Here is a 13,181-nt window from a genome sequence, read left to right as displayed (position 1 = left end):
CTAGTTCTACCCTGTTGTTGCAAATGGCAAGACCTCATTCTTTTTCATCGCTGAGCAATATTCCATTGTATATAAGTTATATATATACCACATCTTCTTTATCCATTTGTCAGTCGATGGACATTTGGGCTTTTTTCATAATTTGGCTATTGTTGATAGTGCTGCTATAAACATTGGGGTGCACATGCCCCTTCGAATCAGCATTTCTGTATCCGTTGAAAAAATGCCTGGTAGTACAACTGCTAGGTCATAGGGAAGTTCTATTTTTAGTTTTTTGAGGAACCCCCATACTGTTTTCCAGAGTGGTTGCACCAGTTTGCATTCCCACCAGCAGTAAAAAAGGAACCCCTTTTTCCGCATTCCTGCAAACATCTGTTGTTTCCTGACTTGTTAATTTTAGCCATTCTGACAGGTGTGAGGTGGTATCTCATTATGGTTTTGATTTGTATTTCTCTGATGATGAGTGATGTTGAGCAGATTTTCATGTGTCTGTTAGTGACATGGATATCTTGAAGAAGTGTCTATTCATGTCTTCTGCTAATTTCTTCACTGGCTTATTTTTTTTTGTGGGGGGGTGTTGAGTTTGAGAAGTTCTTTATAGATTCTGGATACTAACCCTTTGTCTGACACATCATTTGCAATACCTTCTCCCATTTTGTCGGTTGCCTTTTAGTTTTGTTGATGGTTTCTTTCAGTGTGCAGAAGGTTTTATCTTGATGAGGTCCCCATAGTTCATTTTTGCTTTTATTTCCCTTGCCTCCAGAGACATGTCTAGTAAGAAGTTGCTACGGCTGAGGTCAGAGAATGCTTGTTCTTTTAAGGACTCTTGTTCCCTGACAGATTTAGAAGACTGGGACCTTAAGGCAAGTTCTCTCCTTTTTTAAGGTTTTGCTCAATTCTCATTGAATATTATTTCCTCTAGATAATAGTTTATAACTTGTTATAAGTTCTTGTTATTAATTCACTTATAACAATAGCTAGCCTAGTCATTAACAGCTACAGTATGGGCTTTAAGATCTACAGGACTGTCAGTATGACTGAGACATTTAGGCAACTAACCTTAAGTTTTAGCTTTCCATATCACCAGGTTAAGAACTCTATGTGCACCGTAACACGGGTGATAAATTAATAATGTGTTTATGCCTGAGTATACAATACTGAATCTTCTAATCACACCATATATTGTGGAACCCTAAAACTGATGATATGATATGTATGTGGCTGGCCTACATGGAATGGTGTCCAGCACAAATCTAGGCTAGCCTACATTCAGAATTGCTCCCCTTAGGCAAGAAGGGAAAAAGCTGGATTTCCAAATGTCATAATCTGCTACTGTGCACTCCACTGAGAGTACTGAGGTCCAGGAATTTATCCTGAAATCCCAGCTAACCCTACGTAACTTTCTTCCATATCCATTAGATAAGCATATATCCAGGTATCTATTGAGATACATGAGAAGACATGTGTCTACATTTTGGCTGATCTGAGTGTTTGCTACATTAATCAAGACAGTGCTGATAAATTTCAGCTCGTTATGTGCCTTGTAACTATGTTCAGTGATTTACATGTACTGTTTACCCATGAGATATCAACTATTAGCACCTCCATATTATAGATGAATTTTGGTAAATAACCTACCAAAGGTCACACAGTATATGGTACAGCAGTGACTCAGTCTCAGGGCAGCCTGACTTTAGAGCCCAAGCTCTCAATTATGACATACACAGCCCTCCACAGTATTTCTCCTCTGATATTAATTTATAACCAAAAAATCATTGTAAAATTTAATCCAACATAATAATTCAAGATAATGCCTATAACTTTTTTTTTTTTTTTTTAAATCCCTGTTGACATGCCTGCCCTGTAGAGTAGAGCATAGAATCTGATGGGCTGCTTAGAAGGAAGAAAGAAAGGTGTCTGGTGAATTCTAGAAACTCTAGCCGGACAGAACTCTATATAAAGTGGCTTGATGTGTAGGTGGGCAGCAAGTAGCTCCTTATTTCTATCCAGTAGTTCAGAGAACTGGCCATGTCCACAGCAGTGCTAGAAGTCTTCCAGAGACCAGACAAGGGAAGAAATGATAGCTAGCTGGACAAGCTTTCTGTCCTTCCAGAGATTTAACTTGTACAATAAGCTTGTATGGATTTTTCGGATGATTTACAAAACTTCTCTTAATGTCTAATTTCATTATATGAAAGTAAACGGGCTTGGGAGAGCTCCCATGGGCAAAATTACCTGTAAAAACTGCTGTGGTGGTTGGGTCAGCGGAGCCTGAGAAGGTTGCTGAACTGAAGCAAGCGGCTGTTCCTGGGAGTTCTGCTGCTGTGTGGCTGGCAGTGCCTGTGGCTGCTGCTGCTGGGTAGCAAACGTAGGGTAGGCAGTCACCACCTGCCCCATGAGCATTGTGCTGGGTACCATGACCGCCCCACAAGCTACAGGAGCAGTTACTAATTTGGTCACAAGCTGCTGACCTTGAGAAAATCTGTTAAGAGGAAATAAAGAGAAGAAGGGACGTCAGAAAGATAAAGTATTCATTATAAAAGGCAGTGAGCTGAATACTTCTTTAATACCCAGTGATATTGCCAGTTTAGATTTTTAAAAGCTGTACGTTCCAATTTGGTTTCATGTTTTTAAAGATTCCTTCTGGGGCACCAGTAAAACAAAAATGTATAAGCAAAATGAAATGATCACAAAACAAATACAAAGTTTCTGGATATCCATGTGCAAAAGAATAAAGCTGGGCCTTTACCTTACCCCACATACAAAAATTAACTCAAGAGTGGATTAAAGCACTAAACATAAGGGCTACAAGCATGAAACTCTTAGGAAAGAAAACAGGGGGAAAGTTTCATGACATTGGGTTGGGCAATGATTTCTCAGATGTGACACTCAAAAGCACAGGCAACAAAAGAAAAAAAACAGATAAACTGGATATTAAAATTAAAAACTTCCGTGCATCAAAGGACACTATAGTATCAACACAGAGAAAGAGAAACCCACAGAGTGGAAGAAATTATTTGCAAATCATATCATCTGATAAGGGGTAATAACTAGAATATATAAAGCAATCCTATAACAAACAATCTGATTAAAAAATGGGCAAGTATCTTGAATAGACGTTTGTGTAAAGAAGAAATAAACGGTCAGTAAGCAAATAAAAAGATGCTCAATGTCACTAATCATAAGGGAAATGTGAATCACTTCACTTCCACCAGGATGACTATGATAAAACAAACAAAATAACTAGTGTTGGTGAAGACATGGAGAAGCTGGGATACACACTGCTGAGAGGAATGTAAAATAGTGCAGCTCCTATGGAAAACAGATGGACTATTGCTGAAAAAATTAAGTACAGAATCACCACATGATCCAGCAATTCCATTTCTGAGCATATGCTCGAAAGAACTGAAAGCAGGATCTCAGATATTTGTACACAAATATTTGTTCACAGCAGCATGATTCAAAACAGCCAAAAGATGGATGCAACCCAACTATCCATCGATGGGTAACAAATAAAATGTGGTATATTCATACAACAGAATATTACTTAGCCTGAAAAAGGAATAAAATTCTACCACACACCACAACACAGACAAACCGTGAGGACACTGTGTCAAGTGAAATAAACCAGTCACAAAAGACATGCACTGTATGACCCCACTTGTGTGAGGTATCTAGAGTAGTGAAACTCATAGACTTATGTGCTTAGAAAGCAGAAGAGTGGCTTCTAGGAGCTAGAGGGTAGAAGGAATGGGGAATTATTGTTCAATGGGTACAGAGTTTCAGTTTGGGAGGAAGAAAAAAGTTCTGGAGACTGATGGTAGTGATGTTCACAACAGTATGCATGTACCCAATGAACTGCTGAAACAGTTAACATGTATATTTATGTATTATTTTACCACAATGAGAAAAGTTTTAAACCTGTTTAAAAAATACCTTTTTTCTTTTTATAAAATTACTAGGTACTTGCGAGTCCGATACATGTATCCTCCAAAATGCACATTATTTTGCTAACCATGGATAAACTTACAGCTAAGCTATCATAAGGGATTTCTAAAAATCTCCCTAGTTTACAGAAGACATTTACACTGCAGATTGTATCTTATAAACATAAATGAAAATTAAATGACATTCCAACAGTGAATAAAAGTACCATCAATTTATACATTTATCAATGCAGTATAGTACTTACCATATTAGAAGTCACTAACATTCACTCCCTTCCCACCTTCCTTCTTCTATTTTAAAAATAATAATAATAAAAACCCTGGTGCCTGTTCAGGGAAGAACATTATTTCTATTTGCCTCTTCTGTGAAATGAAGTTAGCTGCTCACATTGGTCACTACAGCAAGAAAACTGAGCTAAGCCTCTCCTGGGAAAGGAGCATAACTGCACTTACAAACTGAGGAAAGTACATAACGGTGTCCAACTTAGTACAAATGCACTTTATTATTTATGTGGTCTCCACAAGACAAAACCTATTTTTTTGTTTTTGTTTCCTTTTCTTTTAAATTTATTTCAATTTTAGTTAACATGAAGTGCAGTAATTGGTTTCAGGAGTAAAATTCAGTGATTAATCACTTACATACAACATCCAGAATCTATTTTTGAATCCATACCATATCTTTAAAATAAAACACTCTATTTTATGTATACTTCAGGACCAAATGTATTATTCAATGCAAAAAATACGTATAAAAGAACAAAATATTTACATATGAAGAATGATGCCAAAGCAAAAGTAACATTTGGAAAGTGTTTTAGGCACAGAAGTATTAAATCCTCAATTCTCTGTAAATCTTAAAAGAAATTAAAATCTGAATTGCCCAAACTGCTCACTGATAAAATGTGATGAGAATACTTCATCCATCTCTGGCACCAAAAGACATTCTTCAATCTACTTATGCTTAACTATCACTTCTGTGGCTTTGTATATATTGTTCCCTGAGCTGAGAACACCCTCCTGAGACTCCCTATCACATGTACACCCACAGCCAAGCTCTTTAAGACTCACGCCAAGTACCTCCTCTGTGAAGTTTGCCTTGACCACACTCTTCTCTTCACCTGTTTGCCTCAATCTATAAACCTGCTCACTTCCTCTTTCTAAAGACCTAAGCAGAAGTATTTATCATACAGTAATACTGATTTAACTTTTTATGGCTTCCTAGTCTGATCATTCTCGAGATGAGGAATGTACCAGCCATACTCACTTTAGTAGGCACTCAAATGTTCGCTGAAATATATATTTTCCCCTCAAAAAAAAAAAGAGGTTCTACAAGTAGTTGCTAAACTGTATCCTCCAAAATGCACATCAGCATTCTAGACTAATGAAATTTTCCTCAGGCTTTAAAACGAACCCTCTAGATTTCAATGGAGCACATTCATAACATCTCCTTTCAGAATGTCAGACCTAAAAGTTGGACTTAACTTGAGGAACTAAGTTCCAAACAGAAGCAAGTTCTCCCGCTCTCACTGCCTCTGTGATCCTGTAGCTTCTTTACTCTCTGGAAATTATTGGATTTTAACAAAATCTATTACACAGTGTGATACAACAATGAAATTATAAAAGCAGCAGCCTACTTGTATTACAGTAAAATAAGTAAAAAATAAAAAATATTTTAAATAGAAGTTTTAAGACTATAGAGATCCTATAGTCATTAAAACATAGCTTCCCAATATATGAAATAATGATATTTCTTCAAAATACTTGTTTTCTGTTGTTGTTTCTTTTGGGAGAGCGAGCGAGAGTGCGCGCGCTAGGGAGAGGGGGAGGGGAAAGGGAGAATCTTAATCCGTGCTCAGTGTGGCGCCTGACACAGGGCTCAATCCCAAGACCCTGGGATCATGACCTGAGCCAAAATCAAGAGTTGGATGCCCAACTGAGCCACCCAGGTGCCCCCAAAATATTTGTTTCTAAGTCAGCTATTTGGACTGCCCATTAAAATAAGTCATGAATGCCTATTTTTCTAGAATGACCCACAAATGTTTAGTGTACTTTTGAAATCAGACACCAAAGCTAAAATTCAGAAACTGCTCATCACCCCCTTTGCTACCTATAAGCCTTTGACCAAATTACTATAAACTCACTTTTTTCTTATCTGGGAAATAAATGACCCTAGTACACATTTAAATAAAAAAAAAGAGTTAAATGAGATAGTGTATTTTGAGCACCTAGTACAGTACTCAAAAAACTCAAGAAAGGTAAATTAATTTTATTCCATGACATATATCAACTTATGCTAGTATCCACCCTAACCACTGTTACTGGCTGAAAACTCAACATTTGTACTACAATGATGAAAGTTTCAGAGTGATACAAACCCTGCCACAAATCTCATATAATGGTATGCCGTAGATGCTGGATTCTATAATATTTGGTAGAACATTTCTGGACCAAGAACAAAACTTGTTGTTGTCCATTTACTACAAAGTCCTTAAACAATGAACATATTCTGCAATTTTATTTCAAATTCAAGAACTCTGGTGGGAGTTAGCTACAAACTGTTTTTTCAAATCAAATTACTGTTTTTTAACTAATCAATTTTTACAACTTTGGAAAAACTCATGAAATATGACAACTACCTGATCTGTCTGTCCTGAGTGAATGTAGTTACAGCAGTGCTCTGGGTACTGTTCTGTGGCATGCTAGATGGAATCTGGACCATGCTTCCGGCTGCCGGCTGTGAGATCACCATAGTGTTATACAGCGGAGTGGTGAGTGTGCTCTGTGTCTGACTAGGAAGCGAGGTTTGTTGACTGTGCCCACTCAGTACATTTTGTTGACTCTGCTAGAAAACAGAAGATTTTACAGATAAATTAAATGAAAACATTTTTTCAGTAAATATACATACACTATTAGCATCATTCTAACAACAGCTGGCAAGAAAAGAAGAGGCAGGACTTGTTACTCTGGGAGAAATCTAATACAAAGGAAAAAGACTTATAGTAACTGAGAATGAATTAGTCTTCAATCCTTGCTTGAATACAAGGTATGATTTTAGAAAAGGAGCATGATCTTAATAGGGATGAAATAAAATATAGATGAGCAATTTCTGTTAAATGCCCAAAGTGAGTGACTGACATTAGACATCTTTATAGATTTCATTTGAAGTCTTGGGATTTATAGTCACAGATGTATAACAATTACCTGCATCAAATTTCCTGGAATTTATATGAAATTTCTTAGAATATTGATTAAACTATCACTGTGCCCCAACTATAAAATTTTTAAATGTCAAAATACTGAAAGCATTTAACATCAACAATTTAACAATTTTGTACCAAATATTTTAATGATCACCCTCAAAAATAAAACTTCCTATTATTTTATTTATTTATTTTTAAAGTAGACTCCAAGCCCCAGGTGAGGCTTGAACTCACAACCCTGATATCATGAGACAATACAGTCTTACTGGCTGAACCAGCCAGGAGCTCCTAAACTAAACTTTCTAATTATTACTGTTAAAATATGGAATTATTCGAGATAGAGCTTCATTTTTGTTTTAGCAATAGCACACATTTCAGTCACTGAGCACTCCATAACCCACTATACTTGATATCATTACCTGACTTGATGTACTTTGTAAAGTCTGCTGTTGTATCATATGCTGAGTTGTGCCAATGTGTCCAGTATTCATTCCACTCTGAATTTGGTTGGTTTGAACGACCTGGCCCTGCATACTTATAGGTGCAAGTTGCTGGATGTTAGATGAATTTCCAGAAGAAAGTTGAACAGAACCAAAATTCAAACCAGGGGTTGACTGCTGTAAAAACATCTTCAGAAATAAAGATCACATTGTACCGTGAGATCATGACCTGAGCCAAAGTCAGACACTTAACCAACTGAGCCACCTAAGCACTCCTACAAATTAAGTTTTAAAAGCAAATATCAGGATGGTCTAAGTCATTCTGAATGAATTAGCAATAAATACAGAATAAAACATAATTCATATTCATTCTTCCAGTTATCCTAACTCTATCATGTTTCCAATTGTCAGAAAAAGTGTTATAAATTTCAAAACCTCTACTTGTTTGAACACTTTACATGTTGGGGACCATTTGTTTCATCAGATGACATTACCCTAGCTCAGTGCTACTCAAGGCCTATGGACCAGAAGAGATCCAACATGGTGGAGAAGTAGGGGGACCTGAAATTCCCTCATCCCTCAAACACAGCAGTATTGAGGCCAAAGGACTTTGAATTCAAAGAGTCCGGGCTGCATAGTGACAAAGATGTCTCCAGGGATCCACAGGGACACCTAGCGGGCCACAGGGCTACTTCAGCAAACAAATCAAAGCACACCTAGTGGAGGGTCCAAAACATGACTACACGTAGGGAGATAAAGCAACCAGAATCACAACAACAGAGAACAAATAACACACTCGAAAAAACACCTCCTGAAGGGCCAGGCCCTGGATAGTGTATGACCCCCTTTAATAAAGTAGTGCTCCCAGGTGCAGGCCACATAAGTTTTAAAACACATCAGGGACAGAAAACTAGCCAAAATGATGAAACGGAAGAATTCCCCTCCTAAAAGAAATTCCGGGAAGAAATGACTGCTAAAGACTTGACCAAAACAGATATAAACAATATAAATAAACAAGAATTTAGAATAATTGTCATAAAATTCATCTCTGGGCTTGAAAAAAGCATAGACAGAACACACAGAAGACAGAACACAGCAGAGAATCTACTGCTGCAGAGATGAAGGGACTAAAAAAGTCATGATGAATTAAAAAATGTTGTAAATGAGGTGCAAAATAAACTAGAGGCGGTAACAGCAAGGATTGAAGAGGCAGAGGGGAGAATAGGTGAAATAGATAAAATTGTGGAAAAAGATGAAGCTGAGAAAGAAAAAAATTCTGGACCACAAGCAGTGAATTAGAGAACTAAGTGACTCAATGAAATGGAACAATATTTGTACCACGGGAGTTCCAGAAGAAGAAGAGAGAGAAAGGGGCCAAAGGTGTGCTTGAACAAATCACAGCTGAGAACTTCCCCTATCTGGGGAAGGAAACAGACATTGAAATCCAGGAGGCACAGAGAACTCCCTTCAGATGTAACTTGAATCAATCTTCTGCATGACATATCATAGTGAAAGTGGCTAAATACAAAGATAAAGAAAGATTTCTGAAAGAAGCTAGGGACAAATGGGTCTTAACCTACAAGGGTAGACACATAAGGGTAGTAGGAGACCCATCTACTGAAACTTGGCAGGCCAGAGGGGAGTGGCAGGAAATGTTCAATGTGATGAATAGGAAAAATATGCAGCCGAGAATCCTTTATCCAGCAAGCCTGTCATTCAGAATAGCAGGAGAGATAAAGGTTTTACCAGACAAAAACTGAAGGAATTCATCACCACTAAACCAGCCCTACAAGAGATCCTAAGGGGGACTCTGAGTGCAATGTTTTGCAAAGACCACAAAGGACCAGAGAAATCACTACAAGCATGAAACCTACAGCTAACACAATGAGTCTAATCCATATCTTTCAATAATAACACTGAATGTTAATGGACTAAACGCTCTAATCAAAAGACATAGGTTATCAGAATGGATAAAAAAACAAGATCCATCTATTTACTGTCTACAAGAGACCCATTTTAGACCTGAGGACACCTTCAGATTGAAAGTGAGGGGATGGAAAACCATCTATCATGCTACTGGAAGTCAAAAGAAAGCTAGAGTAGCCATACTTATAGTGGACAAATTAGATTTTCAACTAAAGGCTGTAACAAGAGATGAAGAAGGGCCTTATGTATAATTACAAGGTCTACCCTTCAAGAAGAATTAATAATTATAAATGCTTATGCAGTGAATTCAGAAGCACCCAAATATATAAAACAATCAATCACAAACATAAGCAATCTTATTGGTAAGAATGTGCCAATTGCAGGGGACTTTAATACTCCACTTACAACAATGGACAGATCACCCAGACAGAAAATCAACAGAAACAATGGCCCTTAATGATACAATGGACCAGATGGACTTGACAGATATATTCAGAACTTTTCATCCTAAAACAGCAGAATATACATTCTTCACAAGTGCACACAGAACATTCTCAAAACAGATCACTTACTGGGTCACAAAACAGCTCTTGAAAAATATAAAAGAATTGAGTTAATACCATGCACATTTTCAGATCACAATGCTATGAAACTTGAAACCAACCACAGGAAAAAGTTTGGAAAACCTCCAAATGCATGGAGGTTAAAGAACATCCTACTAAAGAATGAATGGGTCAACCAGGCAACTAAAGAAGAAATTTAAAAATATATGGAAACAAATGAAAATGAAAACACAACAGTCCAAACCCTTTGGGATACAGCAAAGGTAGTCTTAAAAGGAAAATACATTGCAATCCAGGTCTATCTCAAGAAACAAGAAAAATCCCAAATACAAAATCTAACAGCATACCTAAAGGAACTAGAAGCAGAACAACGAAGAAACCCCAAGGCCACCAGAAGAAGAGAAATAACAAAGATCAGAGCAGAAATAAACAATACAGAATACAAAAAACCCAGCAGAACGGATCAATGTAACTGAGTTGGTTTTTTGAAAAAATAAACGAAATTGATACATCCCTAGCCAGACTTCTCAAAAAGAAGAGAGAGAACCCAAACAGATAAAATCACAAATGAAAGAAGAGAGATCACAACCAACACCACAGACATACAAACAATTATTAGAGAATACTATGAAAAATTATATGCCAACAAACTGGATAATCTGGAAGAAATGGATAAACTCCTAGACACACACTCACATAGTACCAAAACTCAAATGAGAAGAAATAAAAAATTTGAACAGACCCATAAGTAGTGAAGAAATTGAATCAGTTATTAAAAATCTCGCATTAATTAAGAGTCCTGGGCCAGTTGGCTTCCCAGGGGAATTCTACCAGACACTTAAAAGCAGAGTTAATACCTATCCTCAAGCTGTTCCAAAATATAGAAATGGAAGGAAACTTCTGGACTCATTCTAGGAAGCCAACATTATCTTGATTCCCAAACCAGACAGAGACCCCACAAAAAAGGAGAATTACAGGCCAGTATCTCTGATGAACATGGGTGCAAAAATCCTAAACAAGATACTAGCAAATTGAATTCAACAGCACATAACAAGAATTATTTACCATGATCAAGTGGGATTCATTCCTGGACTGCAGGGCTGGCTCAATATTCACAAATCAATCAATGCCATATATCACATTAATAAAGGACAAGAACCATATGATCTCTCAACAGATGCAGAAAAAGCATTTGACAAAATACAGTATCCTTAATAAAAACCTTCAAGAAAGTCAGGTTAGAAGGAATATACCTTATCATAAAAGCCATAGATGAAGGCCCACAGCTAATATCATTCTCAATGGGGAAAAACTGAGAGCTTTCTCCCTGAGATCAGGAACACGACAAGGATGTCCACTCTCACCACTGTTGCTTAACATAGTGTTAGAAGTCCTAGCACAAACAATCAGACAACAAAATGAAATAAAAGGCATCCAAATTGACAAAGAAGTAGTCAAGCTTTCGCTTTTGGCAGATGACATGATACTCTACATGGAAAACCTGAAAGACTCCACCAAAAGGCTGCTAGAACTGATTCATGAATTCAGCAAAGTTGCAGGGTACAAAAATCGATGTACAGAAATTGGCTGCATTTCTATACACCAATAACAAAGCAACCGAAAATCAAGAAATCGATCCCATTTATAATTGCACCAAGAACCATAAAATACCTAGGATAAACCTAACCAAAGATGTAAAGGATCTGTATGCTGAAAACTATAGAAAACTTACGAAGGAAACTGAAAACACAAAGAAATGGAAAAACATCCCATGCTCATGGATTAGAAGAATAAATATTGTTAAAATGTCAATACTACCCAAAGCAATCTACACATTTAATGCAATCCCAATCAAAATTGCACTGGCATTCTTCTCAAAGCTAGAACAAACAATCCTAAAATTTGTATGGAAGCACAAAAGACACCAAATAGCCAAAGTAATGTTGAAAAGGAAAACCAGAGCTGGAGGCATCACAAACCCAGACTTTAGCCTCTACTACAAAACTGTAATCATCAAGACAGTATAGTCATTGGCACAAAAACAGACACATAGACCAATGGAATAGAATAGAGAACCCAGAATTGGACCCACAAATGTATGGCCAACTAATCTTTGACAAAGCAGGAAAGAGTATCCAATGGAAAAAAGATAGTCTCTTTAGCAAATGGTGCTGGGAGAACCGGACAACAACATGCAGAAGAATGAAACTAGACCACTTTCTTACAGAATACACAAAAATAAATTCAAAATGGATGAAAGACCTCAATGTGAGACAGGAAACCATCAAAACCTTAGAGGAGAAAGCAGGCAACAATCTCTTTGACCTCAGCCGCAACTTCTTGTTCAATAAGTCTCCAGAGGCAAGGGAAATAAAAGCAAAAATGAACTATTGAGACTTCATCAAGATAAAAAGCTTCTGCACTGCAAAGGAAACAATCAACAAAACTAAAAGGCAACCGACAGAATGGGGAAAGATATTTGCAAATGATGTATTGGATAAAGGGTTAATACCCAAAATCTACCAAAAAACTTACTAAACTCCACACCCGAAAAACAAATAAACCAGTGAAGAAATGGGCAGAAGACATGAATAGACACTTTTCCAAAGAAGACATCCAGATGGCCACCAGACATATGAAAAGATGCTCAACGTCACTCATCATCAGGGAACTACAAACCAAAACCACACTGAGATACCACCTCACACCGGTCAGAGTGGCTAAAATCAACAACTCAGTTAACTACAGATACTGGCAAGGATGTGGAGAAAAGGGAACCCTCGTGCACTGTTGGTGGGAATGTAAACTGGAAAACAGTGTGGAGGTTCCTATCCTACAACCCAGCAATAGCACTACTAGGAATTTATTCAAAAGATATAGGAATGCTGATTCATAGGGGCACGTGTACCCCAACGTTTATAGCAGTGCTTTCAACAATAGCCAAATTATGGAAAGAGCCTAAATGTCCATCAACTGATGAATGGATATAGAAGATGTGGTTTATATGTACAATGGAATACTACTTGACAATGAGAAAGAATGAAATCATGCCACTTGCAGCAACATGGATAGAACTGGAAGGTATATGCTGAGTGAAATAAGTCA

The 13,181-nt window shown here is 37.3% G+C and overlaps 1 protein-coding gene across 6 annotated transcripts in view; it reads right to left on the bottom strand.

Moving 5' to 3' along the window:
* Positions 1-13,181, bottom strand: part of CLOCK (clock circadian regulator) — a 132,268-nt gene that overhangs the window by 9,872 nt on the left and 109,215 nt on the right. For 5 of the 6 annotated variants that reach the window (XM_047854916.1, XM_047854915.1, XM_047854917.1 and 2 more), the window contains 3 exons: positions 7,567-7,776; positions 6,584-6,789; positions 2,236-2,482 (listed from right to left, as the gene is read on the bottom strand). In XM_047854916.1, coding sequence (XP_047710872.1) covers positions 2,236-2,482; positions 6,584-6,789; positions 7,567-7,776 — 663 coding nt within the window. The remainder of the gene's footprint in view (positions 1-2,235; positions 2,483-6,583; positions 6,790-7,566; positions 7,777-13,181) is intronic. The other variant, XM_047854919.1, reaches the window with a different exon arrangement.

The sequence above is a fragment of the Prionailurus viverrinus genome, chromosome B1 (assembly GCF_022837055.1).
Source record: "Prionailurus viverrinus isolate Anna chromosome B1, UM_Priviv_1.0, whole genome shotgun sequence".
Taxonomy (NCBI): domain Eukaryota; kingdom Metazoa; phylum Chordata; class Mammalia; order Carnivora; family Felidae; genus Prionailurus; species Prionailurus viverrinus.
Note: the sequence above shows the minus strand (reverse complement) of the source record. Positions and strands in the feature narration are given on the sequence as shown.